Source organism: Platalea leucorodia, assembly GCF_965183815.1.
Source record: "Platalea leucorodia genome assembly, chromosome: 2".
NCBI lineage: Eukaryota > Metazoa > Chordata > Aves > Pelecaniformes > Threskiornithidae > Platalea > Platalea leucorodia.
The window spans coordinates 18,832,321-18,858,137 of NC_138824.1; the positions used below are offsets into that span (position 1 = coordinate 18,832,321).

General features: G+C 41.0%; 1 protein-coding gene across 1 annotated transcript; it reads left to right on the top strand.

Moving 5' to 3' along the window:
• Positions 1 to 297: 297 nt before the first annotated feature.
• On the top strand, positions 298 to 25,330 carry ZC3H12C (zinc finger CCCH-type containing 12C; the record flags this gene model as incomplete). Its single annotated transcript, XM_082337693.1, has 6 exons — positions 298 to 321; positions 5,583 to 6,349; positions 18,867 to 19,006; positions 21,912 to 22,146; positions 23,071 to 23,177; positions 23,934 to 25,330. 6 exons carry the CDS (start codon positions 298 to 300, stop codon positions 25,328 to 25,330), a joined length of 2,670 nt encoding a protein of 889 aa, XP_082193819.1.
• Between the last annotated feature and the right edge of the window lie 487 nt (positions 25,331 to 25,817).

Below are 25,817 nucleotides of genomic sequence, written 5' to 3' on the forward strand. Positions count from 1 at the left end.
GCTGCACACCCCTCGTTAATACACATGCTGCCCGGGGCAGACCCTGAGAATGACATCAACTTGCTTATCTTAGAAACCTCCGAACCTGATGCAGGGTGGGGAGGTTGCCTTGCATCTGCCCGGCCAACTAATTGTGAGCTCTGCCGGTCGTGATTGGCTCCGCGGCCGCTCAGTAATAGGTTAAGCAAAGACATTGCGGGTCCATCTGTTCGTCCATTCATTGTTCTGCTTGCTTGCCTGAAGTCTGCAGCTGAAATCCTGTTAAGGAGTTGCTTCTGGAACAGCTACAAGAAACCAATGTCTGTGTGTTTTCCAGCGAACGTAAGTATACGGGCTTCTCTCTGCAGAAATGGGACGTTTCGCCTTTCTGGTGTTTCAGCATATCAGTTTGCATTTGGACAACGTAGCTAGCCTGTGCGTCGGCTGAGATTGACACACTTTGAGTGTCTCTTGGAAAAAGTGGGAAAGAAAAACAGTTATGTCTGAAGATTAAGTATATTAAAGAGCAGTGATCTCACTGAGTGCGTTCTATTAAGGAACTTTCAAAAGCATCGGTAATGGTGTATTTCCAAGAATTTGAAAATGGTAGGCAGTAGCCATCAACAGAACAAATTCTCCTCTAGCCCCTTGGGGGGAAGGGGAGGTTTCAACTTTAAGTTGTAGGTATTTACCCTTCTTTGCAAACAAGCTGTTATTTACTTTCATTTGTGACTGGTGGAAAAAGCTTTTAAGAAAAAAAAATCAAACAACTTTTCCATTGTAGCATACAATGGGTGAAATTTCCTCTGTTTGTGAAAATAGGAATAGCTCCATTGTGGGCTATCTGAAGATACTGAAGTGCGAGATAGGGTGCTCTTAGGTGGGAACATGTTCCAGTCAAAAGTTTTGTGCTTTGAAAGCTATTCATAAGTGTGTCAGATCTAGCCTGGCTATTTTTATAAATTTTCTAATCTGTTTTGTTCTATGTTTTGAGTTCAGATGTTAGGCTGAAGAGCAAACACTGTATACTCCATGAGCCGGTGTTCCAAGGATCCTGTAAAGAAAAAAACAAAACAAAGACCTTCATATATCAGTTGGGAGGGAAAGAGAGCATATAAAAGGGTTAAAAAGAGGTTTGCATTTCTACCACATGCCCTATTGTGTGAACATATGCATGAGTCTATTGAAAGTTTTCAGAAGATGGGCAGGCCACCAGTTGCTGGTCTCCTGCAGTTCCAGTAGACATCTGTTGCCCCAGAGCATTAACCAATCTGTTCAATGGGACATCCTTCCTTTGTTGGGTAGAATGATGCAGACAACAGCACTCGCTGAAATACAATGGTAATTAAATACATAGAAACTACAGCAGTGGGTATTTATTACATATTCATTATTTTATTTGCATTGTTGCAGTATCTTTATCATTTGGATAACTGATACATTCATTTTTTTTCTTCTCTGATCAGCCCTGCACTTCTGTTTGTGACAAGTAATGACAGTGTTTGAAAAACTGTGATTTCAATATTTTCCATTTTATGTTTAGAAGACTTAGAAAAAGTCTGCCTGTGTGCAAACATGCTGAACTATTTCACTGTAGAATGTATCTTCAGAAACTTTTGACGGTCCTTTGAGAATGCACAATTTCTGTTACACTGTGCCACATGACACGCTGTTTTACTCCTTGTTATCTTCCTCTGTGAACTAAATTTGCATTAAACTACTTTTCTATGTTCAGCTGTAAGTGGAAAATATTCTGAATACATATTAAAAGATTAGGTGATCTCCTTGCCTGCATCCCTTTGAGAAATAGAAATATTTTGTGTGAAGGTGAATTAATGAGCTGGTTATTGTTAATGGTTAGTGGAAAATAGTGGTGACTTTTAAGAAATGGGAAAACAATACAGTTCTACAATGTAGTAGCACAGTGCTCATCCGGAGTATTATACTTACACTTGATAAATGTCTTTGACTCAGTAATACAGTATTTTAGGCCTTTAACAACAAATGTAGTGTGAGATACTGTAGTTTTAAACAGGCTATAAATATATATATGTATATACGGTTTAAAACTTATCTTGTCATAATAATATGCGCCTAATGAGAGTTGCTTGTAAATAAAGAGTGCAAGGAATTCTTATCTGATGTTCCTCCTTGGATAAATGTGACCTTTTCCGGTCTTTGTGAGTTTCATTGTCCTATATATAGGTACACTAGTGTTTATTTGGAATACAAATTCATTCAAATAGACTGGCTAGCATGTTGCTCTTCCCTAACCAGATCAAGATAAAATAATCAATTCCAGCAGTGTTCAACAGTGACATCTGATTTTCATGGTTCTAATCAATGAATCTCATAAAAGACATCATGTTGGGAGCTCCAAAGTCTAGCGTTTCTAAGAGATGCTGCTGACCACAAATATGGCGTACAAAGTTCACAGACATTGTAAAAATTTGTCTGAAAATAAATTCACTTTGCATGCAGGGTTTAGGCCAAATGCCAGGAATAGGGTACTGCTTATGCAAAACTATTTCAGAAATCTTTAGCTTTGGATTTACAGTGTAAGCATCATTTTAACTACCTTTTAAAGCAATAGTATGGTGGCTATTTACTATGTGTGGCAGATTTTAAAGTTGCTGCTCTTATTACTCTCTTATTCTTTAAATACTTTCTGAAAAAGAGTAGAGTTCTGTGCAAAAGAAGGAATTATATATTGGAGCAAGATGGAGATTGACAGGAGACTTAAAGCAGATAGATGCAAGGCTGATTATGTATACATTCCCAACAATGGACAAGGCTCAGCTTATGGTCGTTTTTCATATGCAGTTGATGTGCAAATCATCTAAAGTATGTTTCATATAATGCCTGATCTTCAGACACATTTGTATGCTAGTAACTTCTTTGGATCCCACTGGAAGGTGTTAGGATTGTAGTTGCTGTAAAGCACTTAAACTTCAAGGAAGAAGTGATTGGAGAATGACTTAAGTATTATTTTAATGCTAAAAAAAAAAAAAAAAAAAATCCTCTTTCTCATCTGTGCACTTCAAGCTTTGTTTATTCCATGCTGTTAATATGCAACCTCCTCCTCCCCCCTTCCAAAAAAAACCCTCCCTCTACTTTTAGTTCAATACTAAAATGACATTTCACAGTACACGGATTTAGGCAGTGACCCATTATCTCCCCGTATTCTGCGGTGGCAGTACATGAGCCAGCTCAACTTTTCAGTCCAGCTTAAAAGTGTTGCCCATTAACTAGACTTCCTAGAGTCAGAGCAGATTGTGGGGTTGGTGGAACAATGATGTCGGGGCTTCCAGATCGGTTTGGCAGCTGCATTGTTCTCCGAGGGGAAACCAGACGCACTTAAGTCCCGCTCTCTTTCATGGGCTTTTGTTCATACCAAATTATTCTTTTGCTGTGCTAGTATTCATGATGGTATGTTAAAGGAGCGCATCCTAGCAACTAAAGGCTGGTTGCTAAGCAGCCTCGCTTCTAGTAGGGGTTTCTTGTTGGAGATTTTTTTTTAATTTTTTTTTTGGGTGTCAGTTCTGTGGAGGCCACAGTGTTGGGTTTTTTAACTGTATCCTTTTATTGGGATATTGTTGTGATTTGTTACTAGTGCTGTGCCATCGAGTGCATTACTTCAGTTAATAAATCACTGTGTGAAAAGGTTCGTTTCCTAAATTCTCATTGTGTTTAATCTGCGGTGTTGCTTGAAATCCTAAAGCTTCGAGTGAAGAGAAAGTAATACTCCTTGATACGCTGCTTGGGAGTGTTACAGCCCTACCACCTTCTAGCAAGATCAGATCTAAATAAAACTTTAAGAGTATTTTCTTTCCTGTCAGTCTTGCCTGGATTAAAGTGTTGGAGATGAAAACGCAGATGATAGATTCGTTTATTTATTTATTTTAACTAGAAATGCTTAGGTAAAGTAAGTTTTTGTGCTCCATAGCCAGAAAGCTCCACCACAGTGGTGATGTCTTGGCACTCAGCGCCTATAGAGTCTGCTTTTACTGAACCACGGATTGGATTTTTTGCTTGATTCTCTCTAGTCTTAAGCCTGGATGAATTTCTTTTATGTGCACTCTCGGATCTTTATCCCAAGAAGAGGAAAGTACACCATATTTTAAAAATACTGGGTCATTCTTAAATGCTAACCTGTAAGGGGATGGGAGAGTTTAATGTATTTGCTGACAGAGATTTTGGCTGTTGGTGAGACATACTTGTAATTTGTATTAGTATAGATCAAGAGATTCTGTTTGACATAATGTTTGTTCTCAAGATATCTTCCTTGACGAAATTTGTGTCTGTAGTGTATCTGTCAAGTTCAAGTGAAGTCCTTTGCCTCTAGTTCTTGCTTTTATGTTCTGCCTTGCAAGATGGAAGTGTGAAAGAACTCTTTGTTTCATAGTCTTCCCTTAATGTAAATTCTTCTTTTTCGTGGTAACCTTGCAGTACAATTGGTCCATATGGTCCATTTTTATCTATGAGAAATAATTTCTCTTTTACTTTCTTTATTGAAGCAATTAGCAAAGATTCCTGTTTAAAAGAACAAAATAAGGGAGAGAGGTAGCAATCTGCCTTTAAATGTAGACTGTGGAAGTAATCCTTGTGATGAAATGGGTAACTAAATTTTGTATAACTACCGTTATGCAAAATTCCTCCAGAAAAACTGATGTGGCAAGTGTATGAAGTCCAGAAAACCACAGCTTTTCTTCTTCCGTTCTTTCTACATTATTTCTATCTATATACTTAGTTTTGATTCAGCAAAAGTCTTGCACAAGTCTAGTCCAAGAGTTGAAATCAGATTTTAATTTTGTTGCTGTGTTGGCTTGATGAATGGTCTGTTGCAATCAGTGCACACGCTTCCATTGGCTTTATTGGCCATTAGATCAATCCAGGTCTCTAAATGCTGTATGTGTTAGTAATGCAGCACTCTGTTGAGAGCAATTAGTCTTTCTTGACTTAATTGTCACTTTATAAGGGAATTCAGAAATAGTTTGAGTGTATTCAGTTGAACTGATAGTGTCTTTCAGGGCCAATAAGTTTTCATTTAATCATGTTTTCTGTTACTAATTCATTTTATGTGTTATGATGTCTTATACTTGCCTAATAAGCCAGATAATCTAGTACTATGCTAATTTCTTTCTATTCAACAGAGAGTTTAAGGTATTTAGTTTAAAAAGCTTTTCTAGTACTTGTATTTTATAGCTGCATTTTTTTTACATTGTTACAATACTGTCCTGAGCTAGAAGAAATATCTTGGTTCTTTTAAATTGTGACAAGACTTCTGTCTCTGTGTTACAGTAGGTAAACTTAGTGTTTGGTTTCCTATTCTTTAATAAACCCATTTCTAGAAAGGTTTAAGTAAAAGCATTTGATACACTTAGAAAACAGATGATCAGTTGTTTATCCGTTTCGCTATGGATGTTCCTTAGGAAAAGTTTTTCCTCAAAAAAGTTTTCCATGGCTTTAAAAAAAAAAAAAAAAAAAAAAAAAAGGTCATATTTCTCTGCCGGGAAAGAATGAATGCAGTTCTGAGGAAGCAGCAAGAAAATACAAAATAGTAATATGTGTAACCAGTTGCAACGTTTTTGTTCTCTCTTTAGGAATACGGAACACTTTATATTCAGGAATACAAGAAAAACAGCAAAGTGGAGTCAAGTACATGCAGCAGCTTCATGGGCTTGAAGGATCATCTGGGGCATGACTTAGGCCACCTTTATGTGGGGAGCACTGGCACACAAATAAATGCAATTGTACCTTGGTCAATGGTGGAGAAGCCAACGATGGATAAGGTTAATTCTAGGAAAGAAGATGTAGACAAGGAGGCATCTGAAGAGACTTCTGGAAGCTCCAGCTGTGACTCTGAAGAAAGCACAAATTCTGATAATGATTCAGAAAGACTGAATAATTCTGCATCAGAATCACATTTATTGCCTAAGACTCACAGACAGCTGTGCCGATCTCCTTGCTTAGAGCCTCATATACTAAAAAGAAATGAAATCTTGCAAGACTTTAGGATAGAAGAGGCTCAGATAGTACCTAAGGAAGTCAAAAAGCCCCCTGATGCAGTGAAAGAATATCAAACCAAACTGGACTTTGCACTTAAGTTGGGTTACTCTGAAGAGCAGGTTCAACTTGTACTAAATAAGCTTGGTACTGATGCTTTAATAAATGATATTTTGGGAGAACTTGTCAAACTTGGGAATAAAACTGAGACTGATCAGACTGTAACTAATGCTAACACTAGTGTAATGCGTGAAGCGTCTTCCATAGAGTCTCAGAGGTCAGAGTCTCCGCTGCAGGAGGATGTGACAGAGGATGGTGACAACCTGAGGCCAATAGTTATTGATGGCAGCAATGTTGCAATGAGGTATGTGACCATGAAGAGTTTGCTTTTATATTTAAATGGTAACAGAATGACCTTGTCCTGTTCAAGCACTGGTGTTCAGTATAATTGCCTAAAACTGTGTGCAGGTTCTCTCACAAGCGTCTTCGGCGACGGCACAGTATGCCAGTCTTGTAATCAGGCTGGAGGTCTGTAAGAGTTCAGTGGTTTGTACTCACTGTTATAACAACCATAGGTTAATGCCAGTCTTCCTTTGTAGGCAGCTATCAAATCTCTCCTTCCCACTGCCAGTCTAGTACTTAATTAATTTTTGGTAGGCACCATTGCTATGGGCAATTGCTGTGTCCAGTTACATACAGGAGGTTAAAGCAAATGTAGGATTCCTTAAGATTATAAAATAGTGATTTAGAATTAAGTGGCTTAAGGGATACTTCTCCTTGGTAGGCTATTCTATGATAACTGCTCTGTCTGTAAAATTGGTCTTGGTTATCAGATTTGGAGTTAGGTTTTATTTCCATTAATTCCCGAGATTACTATGCTTCAGACTTTCACTTACATGCCCACAGATAACACATTTACCTACAGCATTCACCCGTCCTGACTCCAGTCATCTAGGTGCGTAGCAAGAAACTTGTCTGGGGGACGCGAGAGGTTCTTGCTTCATCAGTGATGAGAGAGAGAAGGAGGCAGCAGAGAGAGAGATGCTGGGAGAGGGGGGGTTTATGGCTATATAAATGATTAAGTGACAGATGAATTAGTAACTAATTGGGTAATTAATAAGGATTATCTGATTACTAGCACTATGGTTTAGGAGGTCAATTTTAGTCTTCTGATGACTTGTGTGGTTTTCATTAGCTTAGTAATAAAAGTTTGTGTAAGACATTTGTGGGCAAAAGGCCCAGGTTTTTTTAGCTCCTAATCAAGTCAATTACCTTTCCATGAGGCTTTTTAAAATGAAATGTAAATACAGCTCTTATTTACACCAATATGATAGTTTTTGTCTGTTGAAGTAGATGTGTTATCCCATAAAGCAAGGATATTACTTCTTTGTAAATAAGGTATTCCTGTGAGTTCTTTCTACCTGACATGTCATTCCTAATCTTTTTATTCAACTTGAGCTGTAAAGGAAGTATGTCCAGTTGAACAAACACTATTCTGGTACTCAACCAAGAAGTTATCCAGAGACTTCTAAAATAGGTTTGGGTTGTATTTCACATAAATCCAAAACAGTTGTGTAAGTGTTAGCTGGTTAGCACAGCTCAGACTTAGTGGGTGGACTTAGGTTCAGCTTCTCCACAAACTGCACTGAACACATTCCAGAAGTAGCTCCAGATCAGTCACTTTTCCTTAATGTTTATTCAGCTATTAGCGTAAATATTTAGGACCTGCCTTCCTATGCTCAATTTACTTTCTTGACCACCTACATAAAATGAGCCAAATATGAATGCATGCTGTGCATACTACAAGGCCTTAAAACAGATTAAATCTTTTAATATAACGGTCTTTCTGTAGCCAAGAATCAAATTAACAGGTCTTTACTTGTTTTCTACCGAATTTAATCACAGAATCATTCAGTTCGGAAGGGGCCTCTGGAGATCTTCTAGTGCAATCCCCTGCACAGAGCAGTGTCAATTCAAGACCATGACAAGTTGGGTTTCGAATGTCTCCAAGGGTAGAGATTCTCTGGGCCAGCGTTTGAATGCCCTCACTGTAAGAAAGTTTTCTTTTTTTATGTTTAAACAACATTTCTTGTATTCCAGTTTGTGCCCATTGCCTCTTGTCCTGTCACTGGACGCCAGTGAGAAGTCAGTTTCTGCCCTCTTTATTCCCTCCCATCGGGTGTTTATACACATGGGTAAAATCCCCCTGAGCCATCTCTTCTCCAGTCCCAGCTCTCGTGGCCTCTCCTTGTATGACAGGTGCTCCAGTCCCTTGGTTGACTTTGTTGTCCTTCACTGGACTCTCTCCAGTATTGTCCATGTCTGTTTTATAGTGGGGACCCCAGAACTGAACCCAGCACTCCAGATGTGTCTCACCAAGGCTGAGCAGAGGGGAAAGATCACCTCCCTTAACCTGCTGGCAACACTTTTCCTAACACAGCCCAGGAGGCTATTGGCCTTCTGTGCTGCAAGTGCACATTGCTGGCTCATGATCAGTTTGGTGTTCGCCAGAACCCCAAGGTCCTTCTCCTCAGAGTTGCTTTCCAGTTGGTTGGCCTCCAGCCTCTACTGATGCCTGGTGTTAGTCCTCCCCAGGTGCAGGATTGGCATTTCCCTCTGTTGAACTTGCTGAGGTACCTGTTGTCCCATTTCTCTACCCTGCCAGGGTCCCTCTGAGTGGCAGTACACCCATCTGGTGTACTCCTCCAGTTGTGTGTCCTCTGCAGACTTGCTAAGGGTGCACTCTGTCCCATTATCTAGGTCATTAACAAAGATGTTAAGCAATGCTTGCCCCTGTATCACTCCCTGGGGTACACCATTACTGATTGGCCTCCAGCTGGACTTTATGCCACCAATCACAACCCTTTGAGTGCAGCAGTTCACTCAGATTTCAGTCCACCTCTCTGTCCCCTTATCTTGCCCATACTTCATTAGTTTGTCAGTGAGGATGTTATAAGAGACAGTGTCAGAAGCTTTGTTAAAGCCACAATAAACAGAATCCACTGCTCTCCTAATCCACTGAGCCAGTCATCTCACCATAGAAGGCTATGAGGTTTGTCAAGTGTATTTCCCTTTCATAAATCCATGCTGACTGTTCCCAATCACCTTCACCCAATCTACAGAATTCGTCAGGAAAGGGCTTCCAGGAGGATTTGCTCCATCACCTTTGCAGGGATCTAGGTGAGTCTGACCAGCCTGTAGTTCCCCGATTTATCCTTCTTTCCTTCCTTGAAGACAGAAGGGATATTTGCTCTCTTCTAGTCCTTAGCAACATCCCCAGTCACCACAACCTTTCAAAGATTACCAAGAGTGTCCTCATAATGTTATCGGCCAGCTCTCTCACCACTCTTGAGTGCATCCCGTCAGGGCCCAGCAGCTTGGGAATGTCCCATTTCAGTGTTCCCTAACCTCTGCTGAGGGAAAGTCTTGTTCTGTCACCTTTGCGCAGCTTCCTGCACATCAGGGTGGACCAATCTTGAGCTTGGTGGAGGTGATCCTTGAAAATCAACCAGCCCTCCAGTGCTCCTCTTCTCTCCAGGGTCATACTGCGTGGGATTCTCCTGAACAGGCCAAAGTCTGTCCTCCTGAAGTCGGGGGTTGTGATCCTGCTTTTTGCCTTGCTCTTTCTTCACAGGATCCTGAATTCCACCACTCTCAGTCACTGCAGCCAAGGCTGCCCCTGACCTTCACATCTCTGACCAGTTCTTCTTTGTTTGTAAGTATGAGGTCCAGCAGGTTCCTTTGTTGGGTCCTCAGTCACCCATGTTAAGAAGTTCTCGTCAATGCACTCCAGAAACTTCCTGGATTGCTCATGCCTTGCTGTGTTGGGCAGCCTATTGGCAAAGACACTTTTCGCTCTGCTTTTGGTCAGCCAGTTGGCAACGATGCTTTTGTTCTGCTTGATCAAGTGGATCCCACCTTTTCCTCGAAATCAGTCTTGAGTATGAAAGCCAGTACCATGCTTGTAGAAGATGAGTCCCTGTTCCTGACACCAGCTCTGCAACCAGTTGTTTACTGGCAGGGTCTGTCCTTTTCCCTTCAAGAAAATAGGTAATAGTAAATAAGCACTTTAAATACTTAAAAGGAAAGATTTCAGCTTTTACATGCAAAAGAACAATGTTCAAAGCAGTGGAAGAGATAGAGGAATTCACCTGCAGTCTAGACAATCTCTTTCAAATTTCTGTATCTAAATGTCCAGGGTCCTGTTACGAGTTACTAACCTATAAATTGGCACAGTCTATTGTTTTCTTTGTTTTTCCAAGCTGTGGCCAATGAGTTCACTTTGGAGTTGCTAAAGGGAAATGGGCCTGTGCCCTAAGCAAGACTGTAGAGAGTCTTTTGAGAGATATTCTTGGGAGCTCTCATATGTTCTCACAGAAATGGGTAGACTCTGATCTATATTCTTACTCCCATGTTGTTGTAATACATGTACTTGATGGTACCATTTACTATGAGAATTATTCTAGATAAGAACTGCTAATTTTCTTTTAAAGGATGTATTTGATGGGGGAGGAGTTTTGTGGAGAAGGTTGAGGTGAGTGATGTCCAATAATACAAGTAGGGTGAGGCAGCTGTCCTCTTCTGGAAGGATCAAACACTGTATGCTGCCCTGTCTCTCCATTGCATGACTAATTAAGGATGCGGTTTCACAAAACATCTAATGAGTGACACAGAGTGAGTTACTTTCAGCCTTGCCTGGATTTGAGGGGTTGCCTCTATCTCACTGCCAGGGATTCTTTCCTACCTGCATCTCATCTAGTGACTGCGTGGCTGCAAAACGAGTTGATTCAACTTCTTAATACAGAGAAAAAAAAAATCAGAAACGATTATTCTTCCATTAGACCTGTAGATGAAACCCAGTGTTTTTGAGGTTGGGAGAACAGCTAGGTCTGACACAAAGGAGGACGGATGTGTCTGATTATGTGACTGGATGTTCATATTTGTGTAACTGGTTGCATCTAGTCAACTGATGATGAGTGGATTTGTGAGTTCCTTGAGGGCAGCACAGAACAAGGCTTGGGCTAGAATAACTTATTTTGGCCAGCCAGAGCCAGCATGTATGCTGGTCTAGTCTGGTGACTACTCCTGCTCCAGACAAGCTGCTTTAGCAAACTGTAGTTAAAAAAAGAAAACTCATTTTTTCTGCCTTTTGGTAATGCTTGGAAAGCTTTTCTTATACTTTTGCTTGTCATTTGTGCCTTACATCTGATCAACCACTTTCAGTTTATCTTGTGTATTTCAAGTTTAAAACTCCAATATTGGCTAAAGAATATGAATTGGTTAAAGTTTTAAAAACAAGCAAACCCCCTCTTTCAACTGAATAGCAGAAAGGTGGCTTTTGCAGGCTATGACTTGAAGAATTGCCATTTAGTTTGTATGGGATGCTTCAAATCTGGTCGTATTCTTCCATTATTCTAGGTTTCATGGTGTTGACTTAATCCTTTTTCAGAAGAGGAAAGGTAACTATGTGTTTAAGTGTAACACACACGAAGTCTTTTGTTAGAACGCTCTTACAGATGAGACTGATTTTTCTCTGTGTGTGTGTGTATATAAACTTACAATCAGGGCTGAACAGCAAATTAGACAGTCCCCTAGAGCAGCTGAGGAGCTCTCGATAGACACTTCCCACAGCTGAGAGTGAGGCTGGACTTAGGGGTAGGACCGGGGATTCAGTTGTGCCGTGCCTGAGCAGTGGCCTGTGTTAGCTTTCCAGAGAACTGTGTAGCTCTAACCCTGCTTCATTAGGTGGGGCTTTTTTGCATGTAGATGATGATGTTGTAATGCAAAATCTTCATTTAGAACCTTAGTCCACATGCGTAAGAAAGGCATGTGTCCATTGACATAACAATGCACTCAGGACCTTATTTAGTGTAAACTGCACCGCGTAGATACTAGACAGATAACACATTTCAGTCAATGGTAGTTCTGTATCCTGGTGTGATGAGACTTAAGATACCCTAAATTTTCCCTTTACGTAACTGAGATAGGTGAAAGAAGGTGATCTGTGCCCATCTAGCAACAGCAGATCGTCAGCTCTTCACCTCTACATCTGTCTGTTCTCCGGTGTGTTCTTGGACCTGCTCTTCATGCATCCCTCTTCCTCGGCTGAGCCTCCGCAGTCTGGAACGAAGGGGAGAAGGTCCTGTGTCTCCATGAGGCAGCAGAGGCAAGGTTATGAGGTTCTCTTTTGCCCCTTCATTTTAAGACTTCCCTTTACTACTGAGGTTGAGAGAGAGGGATTTCCTTCTGAAGAGAGAAATATACTGCAGCATATTTACACAGTCCTTTTCCTTTGCTGGTCCTTTTCAAGGATAAGGTTGGGATGCTGAAAATTGCCTAAAATCAGTTATTGCTGTGATTCTTCCCTTTGCTGGAATCAAAGTCAGGTTTTTGCCACCAAGAAGTAAAGAATAAGGAACAGAGTTAGTTGTTAGTTACAAAGACAGTGGGAAGAATTTAACTATTTTATTCATTTGCTTCTGTTCTGTATTTGTTAGTTTTCCCTGGCTACCCAGAGTGCCTTCAGATTTTCTTTGCTAACGGCAAAAAGAATGAGTTTCAATTTTTACATAAATGTACATAAAACTTCGTGTTGAAAACATACAGGCAAAAAAGTCTTCTGTGCTTACAGAGAGAGCAACATGAAGACAACACCGATAAGCAAATAATTGGATATTTTACTTGCTGTATTATAATTTTTAGACAACCACTTGCAGATGATATAGGCAAAAGAACTGAAGTATTTTGGTCATGTACCATCTGGGTTTGCAGGTTGAAATCAATGAATCTTATTTTGAGCAATTAGATTCTTCTGAAAACTTCACCCTCAGGATTCCCAGTCCATGGAGGTGATGCACTTCAGTTTTCCCTTTTGGAAAACCTTGGCCTGTGTATTTAAATGGTGCCTGATAGTACTTCATTGCACAAGGGAAAATGCAATGTGAGATAACCATTGCATACTTAATTTTTATTTGTGAGAGGAAGGAGATAACCATTGCATGCTTAATTTTTATTTGTGAGAGGAAGATGCTGATTTGGGGGGGTTGGTTTTTTAGTTAAATGCACTCCCACTTGAGACAGGTATTTTACAGTTTTCTTACAGCTTTCATGCCCAGCCATCCCGCCAGCCGTGAATGAGTAGGTGCTTGGTGGCATCAGAAACATATACCCAGGCCTGACAGATGTGACAGAGACCCCAGTGCCATTCAGGAGTGGCATTCAGCTGGAGGAAGTGTGAGATACCCAAAGGTGTCTCAACCAGCATTAGACATCTCTTTTTAGGCTGCTGAGTCTTGTCCCCCTGTGTTAACCACAAGGCAGGTCATTTGGCTGTAGTGAAAGGTTTGCTGATACCCTGTCTGCATAGAAGTTTTTCCACAACTGCAAATTACTCCCTGCAGTGTCAACCAAAGGATGGCTTGATTTCTCTCATCTATGCCAGATGTAGTTTTCATCTGGCAATTTAATTGCATATGTATTATAACAATCTAACTAAGAATTTAGCTCCATTAGCCTCTTCTCAGAGTGTGTGTTGCTGAGCTTGGTAGACGTGATGGTACCTTGGTACCTTGATTCAGACGTTCATCTTTCAGTGGCACTGGCTGTCTAACGCAGCATTTTCCTTGTAGCCTGGCTTGTTTCTTAGGTTATTTTGAGAAGTCGCTTTAAGGAATAGATAAAAATGTTTTTCCAACAAGTAACGATCATGCGGATAGGAGCTTGTCACTGGCAGCTTTGAGTATAACTTCTCTTTGCCTGATGTGACCTCTGCCTGCTGAGTGCGTGACTCTTGCTTGGTCAGACACCCGTGTGCGTGTCTGGCTGGCGACCGCGCTTGCCGTGCTCCGTAGAGTGCCCCAGCGTTGGAAGCCCTACAGACAAAAGTGTTTTGAAAGATGTTACAGCTTCCGAGGCTTTTTTTCCTTCAAAGGCCTCAAAGCATCGGAGTAATTTGTCATGGGCTAATGGAAAAAAACCATTTGGGAATGGTTTCATCCGTTTTGTGTCAGCACCAAAATGTATATGTAAGAAACAAATGCAGGACTGACAGAAGGCCCAGGGTACTGAGAAATGCTATGGGACAATTATTACTGTGATAAGGAAATTAGTGGAGCTTTAATAAATAAATAAATAAATAAATAAATTTTTAAAAGGGATGAGGCTAGTGACAAAACCAGGCTGCCAGGCTAATGAGTCACTAATCTGATACAGGGTGGAAATTCTTATCCCTCTATGCTATGGACTGAACACTGTTTTCCTCCCATAACATGATGGAAGAAAACAGTTTGGTAACTCTAATTTTACTAGGCTGATCTTGATGTGTCCAGATTTCAGTCATATAAAAACCTGTATATATGTTACAGCAGACATTACTGTAGACCTCAGCTCTAATGTCTCTTGTCATCAGTGTGTATGTTTTTTGTAGCTTTCAAAATCTGAGAGCTCTGTGTTGGTTTGAATATTGGGTTACAGCGTGCCAGAAGTCTTGCATCTACTCTAAGTAGTCAGTGTTTTAAGAGTATGCCACAACTCTTCAAGACTTTAGTCACTTGAAAATCTCATCTGGGGCCTAGGAGGGTAACGGAGAAAATGAAAATGGTTTCATCGTATTTTACCACTTTCTACTAACTCTGCTAGCCTCAAAAATCTTGATTGATTTTTGCTCAGGAAGTGTTATATTGCTTTTTTCTTTTAAAAATAAAACCACAGCTATCAACAGGCCAAATATAAAAGTGGTGATAAAAAGAATCGTTCGTGCATGGTATGAAAGAGAAATAGATATGTCTTAAGGAATATACTTAATCTTCCTTCAACTCAGAGTGGTAGATTAAATATAGTCAGCAAGCAGAACCAAAGCAGAATACACCGATGTCTCACCCAGGGCTACAGCTGTCACCCTGACTGCTCTGAGCTTTCACATACTTGTAATAATTGGGAAGAGATTTTTAAAAGAAAGTTTCTTGACAAAGTAGTACAAACATTTCTCCTCTTTCTTACAACTAAGCAGAAGGAAAAAAGTCAGAGGAAGAAGCATGATTTCAGTCTTTTCACCATATGATGTATCATAAAGCTGATGAAGCACAAAGATCACAAAAAGGAGAGAATCAAATCTGCATGACAACAAAACAGAAGAAAAGAACAAATTTTAATTGCACATCTTTTTCACAGACTTTCTCACTAATCATTTAAATTTCTTGGAATTTGTATCCACTCAGATACCAGCTTAGGCATGTGTCTGAAAAGGAGTGGAAAAAAATGTGAAGATTTATATGAGCTATAAATCCACTTGCTCAGCAATGCAGAAAAGCTAGTAGTATGCATTGTAATGCATTTCCTATTTCTGTTTCTTACAGTTTAAGTATATTTAAAATTTATGTTCTGGATGAAAGAATTTTAATGATCTGTATTAGGCAAGAAAAAACTGAGCAGCTGAGCTGCCTGGTCCTCCCTCTGCCTTTAAAAGTGTGGCTTGAATTCCAACCCGATGGAAAGCAATAGGCAAGAACGTCCATTTCTTTCAGAGAGGCCAGGATTTCATTCCACAAATGATTTCTCAGACTTACGGGAAGAAACATACTGTAACTAAAATGCAGTCTAACAAAAGGCTTGTTCGCTGTCAGGAGTGAAAAGTGGTTTTATCCATTTGAAACCATGGAGACTGTTTAAAGTAATAACAGTACAGTGATTCCACTGGAATTTAGTAGCTGGAACAAGCCCTTCCTGACTGTTTTAAAATGGATTGCAATATGTTTATGGTTGCACATGACCTGCTCATAGCATGCACAGTAACTTCTTGTATCTCAGGCTTTGCAAAGGAGGGTCCTGAATGCACCCGAGTGTCCGGATTTTGTCTCGTCAGGGGGAGGTGTAATTAGACTTGCCGTGGCTGGAAATACTGTTGGCCATATTTTCTATGCATGTGTATAAGTGCATTTTAAATGTGACATATCTGTGTGTGGTTTGGTTCCCGTTCCTGGGAAGTTATGAAATACGCAAAGATACTACTCTTTCAGCCAAACAAGCACAAGAATAATTGTATGGTATAAAACAATGCCTAGAAAAAATATTGCTATGTGTTTTGTGTTATTACAGTGTAATAGTGTATTACACGATATCACTGTACTAAACAGGGAATGTATTACTGCAGAGGGCTATACCCATAGCTAAACAGGATATTAATGTACATAGATGTCTTGTTCCTGCCGGTGTTTCTAGTATAGCCCTATAGTCACAGAAGATGGACTTAAACTGTCCTTGGGAGTACCTTGTGCCAGCTAAAATCTACAAACTTTGATGATTATATCCGGCAACAATTGCAATATCTTAGTATATGATGATGTTTCCAGGTCTTGTCTTCAGCATCATTAGAAAAGGAAGTAGTACAGTTCCTCGCTTAAACCCAGATAATGGTAGTGGGCTCTTTTTTTCCCCTCTTTTTTTTTTTCTTTCTTTTTTTTCTTTTGTTTGGGACCTGTGACCTTCAACACAGCCTCTGCTGACGTGATGCTTTGTGAGAGGCGTTAGCCATGACTCATTCTCTCTCGACACCTAGATGCAGGTGAATGTGTACGCCACCTCCTTTGCAGGCTTCTGGAATCTGAGCATTGTTTTGAAATTTTTCTCAGTTCTACTGTGTCACTTTAGCCATTGCACAACTACTCAAGCTCCCTCAAACTATCAAGGAACATATGGCAGTGCTATGTTTTAGAAAGCTGGAAATAGTAAGTACTTTAAAATGGTCCTACTAAAGAAAAAGTTTTTAAATAGCTTTCTGGTGTTTTTATTTACCTCAAAACATGCAAGTAGGAGGAACTTTTAGGATCCCTGTGTCTGTCTATCATCATATTGTCCCCTTCACAAATCACTCCACAGTGAAAGAATTGTCTTTTACCTTTTCGGAAAGCAGATTGTGGTATACGTGCTATACAAGGCAAGCCAGCCAAGCGAAAGGTAACAGCTTGCTGCCATACCCATGTATTTCTTCTGTTACTGAGAGCTGTGGGGTTGGGAGAAACCTCAGAAAAGTTGCTCTTCTCCTGTGCATGGAGAACCCAGACTGGCCCCAGAGGAGCCGTCTGACTTGTTCTGCAAAGTGTCCGGTGAGGAGATCCCAAAATCCATGGGCAGACTGTCCCATTGATCAGTTAGAAAGCTTTTGCTAACATACTGCTTAACTGTTCCTTATGCTAGTTAAGGACTTTTCTGTCCTTACCCAGTGGGACTATGGTGGGTTGGCCGCGGCTGGCACCCGGGCACCCACCCAGTTGGGTTCTCGCTCTGCCCACCAGCAGAACAGGAGAGAAAACAGGAGGAACAGGAGCAAGAAAACTCATGGGTCAAAACAGTGACAGGGAAATCACTCACCAAATACTGTTGCATGCCAAACAGACTCAACTTTGGGAATTCAGAATAGAATAGAATAGATTATTTCAGTTGGAAGGTTAACATAAATATTTAATTACTGATTCAGGTAATGGGAAACAAAAAAGACAACCATTAAAATGCTTAGGGGGAAAAATGTCTATCCTTTCCTTTTCTCAGGCTCACTCCACTCCAGCCACCTCTCCTGCACCTTGTCATGGTCACAGGTGATACTCAGTCCCTTCAGAGAGGCAGTGAATGGTGCTGGGGCTTGGGCTCAGGACATGGCGGTTTCTCTCTGCCGCTCCTTCCTCTCGTGCTTTTCTTCCTGTTCTCCACAGGCTGCAGTGCCTCTGGGGGTGTACCTGTTCCCCATGGAGCACCTCCTCCTCCTCCTCAGGCCTTGGTGTTCCCTCCATTCCCTTCTCCTCGGTTGTGGAGCTGGCTGCAGCCAGGCATGCCCGGCAACGGGGCAGCCCCTGACCTCTTCTCACAGAGGCCACTCTGCAGCAGCCCCCTGCTACCAAAACTTTTCCATGCACACCCAACGGTTGATTGCTGTCCTCTATTTTAATTACCTCCTATATATTGAAGATTGTTTTGTTCCTCCACAGGCCGCCTTTTTTCTCCAGATTAACTAAATGCAATTCCTTCAGCCTTTCCCCATAGGTCTCGTTTCACTTTCTTTTGGATTCTTTCCAGTTCCTCTGTGTCTTTTGTAATATGTCATGCCTGAAACTGGATGTAGAAGCTGGCTTGAGGACTCATCTGCATTTAGAAAATGACATAATTGCGTCTCTTGCCTTACCTCAGACAGTTATTGCACAGCAGATGCACATCTCTTGTTTTGCTTGTGTCTGATCGGTTTCTGCTGAACTGTCTCTCCGTGGCTTTTTTAATACACAATTAATTTCTCCTTCTGAAGTGCAGTACTAAGCAAATTCTTAGTTTTGTCATGTCGGTTTTGGACAGTCTCTCCAGTTTGCCTAATCTGTCCTGCAGGGTGCCTGCCACCTCCTTGGGCTTGGAGTCCTTCTCCTCTCTTTCCCTGTTCGGATGGGACATCGCAGAGCTCCTGCAGCGGGGATCCGCTGTCTCTTCCCCTGCCGCCGTGCACACCGGTGCTCCCTACTCATCTGCTGGCATTTCCTAAACACACTGCCCTCTTTCATGTTGGTATTTCAGGCCTCCTGCTTTCCCTCATCAAATCTCCATGGTGCCTGTTATACCCCATACTTTTGGTTGGGCTATGAGGATTTGTAACACTACTAATATTTTTTTCCTTACTTGTTGAATCTGCGAACAGATGCTAAAAACATTTGGCGGATTTAGTATCCCTCTCCCACACCATTTTGCATGTGATGGCAATGTTTGGGCAAGGCTCAGACTGACTCCCAGCTGCTTTTAGAAACCACGGCGCAAGTGAAGAGCATGGCTTTGAGATACGCGTTTCGCTGTGCTCCGTTTACAGTCATAGAAAAGCAAAGTCATATGATAAGGAATTTTAATGTGTGTTTCAGCCACGGGAACAAAGAAGTATTTTCTTGTCGAGGAATCAAATTGGCAGTAGACTGGTTTTTGGAAAGAGGCCACAAGGATGTTACAGTGTTTGTGCCAGCATGGAGGAAAGAACAGTCGAGACCTGATGCTCTTATCACAGGTAAGCTCTGTTCCAGCTTCGCTGGTTTGTTTGATGCTTTGCGCAGCATGAGTGCTACTGCTCAAATGAACAAATCTTTACAAATGAAAGGCTATGGTAGAAAGTATCTTTGGTGTAGTAACTTCATTGTGATCCTGAGGAAGGAAAAAGACAAAGCAGTGCCCTCTCCAAGTCCTCCTTTTCTGCTCACCTGATGAATTTTCCATTAACGTTGCTACTTATTTCTTGAAGAATGTAATTTCCAGTTGTTAAATCTGTTACGCCCATGTAGCATGGGCAGTGAAGAGGCTTGAAGTTAGTGATTCACTGGGTGATCTTGCTTGTGGTGAGCAGATTCTGCCAGGCTGGCCTGTCTGCCGGTCACCTGCAGTGACTCACTGCCCGCGCTTTGGGAATTATCCTGACAGAAAGGGAACGGTTCCCCTTTTCATCATCACTATTGACAAGTGAGATAGCTTTTGAAAAATCTTAATTTTGAACGTGTTTATCTAGGAAAAAAGATCGGTAGAGGCACTTACTTCTTGATCAAACTGATTGATTCTCTGTGAAGGCTGGAGAGTCGTCCTCCCTCTGCACTAAAGTTGAAGCAGAGGAGAACTCGGGTTTAAAGAAAAACCTAGAATTTAGGGGGGATAGGGAATTGTGTTTTTTTGGGGGGTGGTTGGGTTTGGTTTGGTTTTTTGTTTTGTTTTGTTTTTTTAAGACATGGCTACCTTTAAAGGGAGGGAAGCTTTTGAGAGTAGTAGCTATGGTTTCTAAAAGAATATGGAAGCATGTTTTGATGACCACGTGCATTTTCAAATATCTAGAAAGATCTTCACAACACTTCATTTGCTTGATTGCTACTAGAATATATCACATTAATGCAAGAAAATGTTTGGAAAGCTGCTGTTCTCCCCTCATCACAGGCAGTGTGGAGCCTTTCTCTTGAAGGCTTTCTCTTTCACTATACTAGTGTTTGAGGTATGAGAAGAGCATTGGCTAAGTAATAAAGATTTGGCTGTTTAGAAATAAATTGTGACATATGCTGGAGCTGTGGATAGGGCTAGCAGCCCCAAAAGGAGTTTCCAGAAAGCAGCAAGACTTAGAATTGACCAGTTATCTCGCAATGAAAAATCAGTTTGCCATGTGTCATTATGGACCCTGAAAATGGGAGGAAAATCAACAAAGGTTATTGTATCTTCTGTAAAACAGAAGTTCTTCAGTTTTTTTTTTTTTATCAGGATGCTGGGAGCCTTTTTGCTACCAGTCTTGTGGAATACATTGTGCTGACACTCCATTTCCAGAGATATGCACCTGAAATATGCGGCCACCTGCAATTTTGAAAAAGTCTTAGATGACTAACGTGAGGATGCTTCTAGACTATCAGTATTTGTGAGAAGCTTATTGAATTAAAACAACAGCTGCATCTTCCTTATTATTACCTCCCAATCATCACATGGCAAATTTTTTTATTCTTTCTTAGTGAGAAAAAAAAAAAAATCACCTTCCATCACACTCTTATTCGTCACTTACCACGTGGTGGGGTGGTGTGTGAATACAGAAAGGCTGGATTTCATTGAAAATCTTGTGCTTTTTCTACTAAGCAGATAAATGCTTGTATCAAATATATTGCTTATATGTAATATTAATGCTGTATTTCTTCCTGTTGGAGTCTTTTTTTTTTTTTTTTTTTCTAGATGGAACATGTTCCCTGTCAAGTTTCTTGTGCTACAAAACAGTTGAGTTATTTGAGATCTAAACCATTATTAAGAGCCGTGACTCATATTCACTGCGCAAACATCTTCTGCCATTTTAGATGTTGCCTAGCTTTTTGTTTATTTTTCTTTCATAGCTTGTCTGGTCTGAAGAGAGTGATAGCTAGGAGAATCGATTCAAGGGGTATGTGCTTCAGTGCTAGGTGCACTGGTGCTACATCCAGTATCTTAGTTCAGACCAACCTCCTTAGGCCATCTTTCAAAGCTCCTTGGGATCTTCAGGTCCCACACAGAGAAAGAGAAAAGGCTTTTGGATAGGTGATTCATGGACTGTGTAGGACAAGAAGGAATTAGATAAAATGTTAAACACATTTATTTAGCAGGATTAAAGAGAAATCTGTTTGGACTTGCTAAGACTTTATATATAAAACTGTAAACCCTTCAAGGAAAGACATGTTCTGAACTATTACTGAAGGTAAAATAAACCAAACAAAAAAACCCCACATTTTCTCTTGGTTACAGGATGACATTTGATGTCTTTTTAGGGGATGCTGTTAACACTTGTGAAGAGCCTGAGTGTTTGTACAGAATGTGGGTTTTCTGGTCTTTGTGGGTACTAGTAGTAACCCCTTCTCTTGTTGGGCAGAAATTGTATGAGGCAATCCCATTAATGTGAGCTACTGGAATTATTTCAAAATCTGTTTCTTGCTGGGTACCACAAAGGGTCTGTCTTTACCAAGGAGCTCAGTTATGGGAAACCCTTGGCTGTACTTGAGTGTAGCCCTCCTATTCGCTGAAACATTCAGTAAGATTTAAGTTTGTGGTTGGTTTGTTTTGGTTTTTTTTTTTTTTTTTCCCCCTCCTCAACCAGAGGAGTTTTTGACAGGCATTTTGATAAGTAGTGTTTCTTTTAACCACAGCAACCTGAACAAGGTCCCCTGTGTTGGTCTTAGAGAAATTGTGTGGAGCAGGAGGTTTCGATTTGGTTTGGGTTTTTGTTTTTTTTTTTTTTTTTGAAAGTATTGCCAGTTGACTGCTGATTGTAACTTCAGATACCATATATCAGATACCTGCTGCTGGACTATAACCGTTTAAGACATGTTTAGTCCTAAATGTTTGGATTTTCTTCCTCAAATCTAATGTCTTTGGAGATTAAACAAGCATCTTCTTTTCTTTCTTTTTTAACTTTCGATTCTTATTCCTTGTAGATCAAGAAATCTTGCGTAAATTAGAAAAGGAGAAGATTCTTGTGTTCACGCCATCCCGCCGAGTTCAAGGGAGAAGGGTGGTATGCTACGATGACCGATTTATAGTGAAGTTGGCCTTTGAGTCAGATGGCATCATTGTTTCTAATGATAACTACAGGGATCTAGCTAATGAAAAGCCTGAATGGAAGAAGTTCATAGATGAACGCTTGCTGATGTATTCATTTGTTAATGACAAGTAAGTCATTCTATCTTTATACATGCCACTAAAATAATTGAGGAAAGGACAGTTTGAAGACTTGTATGAATTTCTTATCTTACACCGAAATCATTAAGTACATGTAGGAAAACAGGAGGAATAGTCAATCATAGATTTGGTCTTCTGATTAAAAGTACTCAAACTCTGTTTTTTGCTAGAGCTTTTTTATAACAATATCTTTATATCTTTTTATGCTATTCTTTTCCCCTTTTGGTGTATGCCAATATATATGCTATATTTGGTATATGCTGTGGTATAGTATTCCAATTCTCTTGATATACTGAGCCAACGTTTTTGAGTGCCTGTGGTTAGACTCCTAAACCCTAGAGTCATAGAAAAATCCATGTTGGAATGAACCTCAGGCGGTCTCTAGTTCAGCTGTCTGCCTAGATCCACCTACAGTATCTTCACGCCCCAGCATACGCATCAACTGCAGTTACTACTGGTGCTTTCTTGTAGTGGGATGGACTCAGTACTCTGCCAAGCAGGCACTTGTATTTGAGTGCCTAAGTAGTGATGCAAGAGTCCTAGACAATGAGCACAGTTTTGCGAAGTTAGTTGTGACACTTTAAGAAATCGCTGCCTGTATTGCTGCCCTTACTTTGGTTTAGGAATGGGCTGTGTGCAGTCCTGCTTTGCCACAGAGCAGTCAGCTGAGCCAGACTGAAGGTGTCTAAAGCAGACTAGGGGTGTCCACACAGTCTCTTTCTATGACTTACCTCTCGGGCCGTGCCTGCAGCAGAAAGGTGGCCTTTCAAAACAGCTTGCAGAGTACCCAGGCTTAAAAATGTCAGCATGGCAGGTTGTGGTGTAGGACTCAGTCATGAGGTTCCTGGTCATTGCCTGAGGAATATGAAAAGGCTTATTTGCTTCCATAATACCTTTTTATTTTTTACTTTATAGATTTATGCCTCCTGATGATCCTCTTGGCCGCCATGGTCCAAGTCTGGACAATTTTCTTAGGAAGAAGCCTATTGTGCCAGAACATAAGAAGCAACCATGTCCATACGGTAATTTGATTTAACTTGTCAGTTTTCTATACTGCTGGGACTGGGGACCGAGCTCCTGCTTTATTTTAACACTGCCAAAAATAAAAGCTTTTTAACAGAGGTTTTTACATTGTTGTCTTAGCCTGAGAATGGTTGAAATGCTGAGCTGATGGTGGAAACTAATTTTTTTTCACGTGCTAGTTAGAGAACACTTCTATCTACTAGTTGAACTAAAGGAGCAACTTTATTAATCGTTCATAGGAATAGATCCAAAACAGCACCTAAATTCTGCAGGCTTCAGAAAGCCCTTTTCTAATGGATTTGGTCATAACACATCTAAGTTTTCTCCCAGAAAATTGATTGATCTGTCTGAAGTTTAGCTACTGAGCATCCCTACAGGCACACCACCATCTTGACTGAGTTGAAACCTGCTGGTCTTACGACTCTGTGGGACTTACGCAGGCAGAAAACTTAATAGGGTTGTCTCCTTGGCCCAATACAGCAGGTGTGTACAGACGCACTGACAGCATCATGTTCGGCTCAGAATGTGGCTGGTAGTGTTGATCTGCATTCCTAGAGCACTAGCTGCAGCACACTACCACTGCCTCTCTTTCCCCACAAGAGAGAGGATCTTAGATCTCACTCTGTGTCACATAAAATGATTTGCAAGATCTTTCAAATCATCACTAAAACTTTAAATGAGGTGCGTTTCCATTGTTTGATGAGTAACGGATTTTGGTTGAAGTTTTTTTAATCTGATTATGTTTGTATTAATAGGGAAGAAATGTACCTATGGACACAAATGCAAATACTATCATCCAGAAAGAGGAAATCAGCCTCAGCGATCTGTAGCTGATGAACTTCGTGCCATGTCTAGAAGCACAGCTGCCAAAACTACAAATGAAGGAGGACTGGTAAAAAGCAACAGTGTTCCCTGTAGCACTAAAAATGATGGCACTTCTGAGCTAAAGCGTGTTGCTCCAAAGAGGCAATCGGATCCTAGTATAAGGACTCAAGTCTATCAAGACTTGGAGGAAAAGCTTCCCACCAAAAACAAATTGGAAACCAGGTCTGTACCTTCTTTAGTTAGCATACCAAGTTCCTCTGCTGCAAAACCCCAAAGTACTGCACCTTTAAGTAACGGCCTTCCATCTGGAGTTCACTTCCCACCTCAGGATCAAAGACCACAGGGACAGTATCCTACAGTGATGATGGCAACCAAAAATCACGGAACGCCAATGCCTTATGACCAGTATCCAAAATGTGAGTCTCCTGTGGATGTAGGGTATTACTCTATGCTGAGTGCATATTCAAATCTGAGTATATCTGGTCCACGTAGTCCTGAAAGGCGCTTCTCCTTGGACACGGATTATAGGATTAGCTCTGTAGCTTCCGACTGCAGCAGCGAAGGGAGCGTTAGCTGTGGCAGTAGTGATTCCTACGTGGGTTACAGCGATCGCTCTTACATGAGTTCACCTGACCCACAGCTAGAGGAGAACTTGAAGTGCCAACATATGCACCCCCATGGCCGCCTTAACAGTCAGCCCTTCCTGCAGAGCTACCACGAGCCTCTCACGCGAGTGCAAAGCTACAGTCATGAAGAACCAAAGCATCACCACAAACCTCCAATTCCATACATGGCTGTGCATCTACAGCATCCGACAGTCGGTGCTCGTTCTAGTTGTCCAAACGACTACTCTACATCTCAGAGTTCGTCACATTCAAAGACCATGCATCTGGGGAGAGCTCTCGTGTCCACAAGAATAGACAGCATTTCAGACTCACGTTTATATGATAATTCTCCATTAAGACACAGAAAGCCTTATTCTGGCCAAGATGGGCTTGGAAGTTGGGATAGGCAGGGTTACGGGATGGATGCATATGGCTACCGCCAGAATTACTCCTTGCCAAGTAACCCCACGCAGCCGTGTTATGAGCAGTTTGCCTTCCAAAGCTTACCTGAACAGCAGGACCAGACCTGGCGTGTACCTTACTGTGGAATCCCTCAAGACCCTCCAAGGCACCAAGACACCCGGGAGAAGGTTTACATTAACCTCTGCAACATCTTCCCCCCTGATCTTGTGAGGATCGTGATGAAGAAGAACCCTCACGTGACGGACGCTCAGCAGCTCGCTGCGGCCATCTTAGTGGAAAAATCTCAGCTAGGTTATTGAGAGATGATGCATCTTTGTGGTGTCTAGTAGTTTTCAGCTCAGCTCTAACGCTGAGGGAGGTTTGCTACAATAGCATTTGGGATCTCCTTCTCGGCAAGGAGGTTATATAGTAATCCGTTTATGTGAAATACTGTATCATGGAGTCTGTATGTATAGCCCCATGCATCAGAAGTACCAGATATGTTTTGTGTTCTAGTTTGAAAATTTTAAAATGGCTATTTTCACAGCTGGAGAATGTTCCAGTTTAAATTAATATATATATATATATATATATATGAAAAAATCTGTGGTTTCTGGTTATAATCTTTGGTGCATCAGGGGTTTATATGCAGCACTTTCTATCCTTGTTACATGTTGGGATTTTTGTTTTCATTTTTTAACTTGCTGGATGTTTGTCCTTGGGCTGTGTGGTATTAAAACAACCTGCAGAAAGAGGATTTTGCTACTTCTGGCAGGCAATTTTCAAGCCAAGTTTTTGAACTTTTTA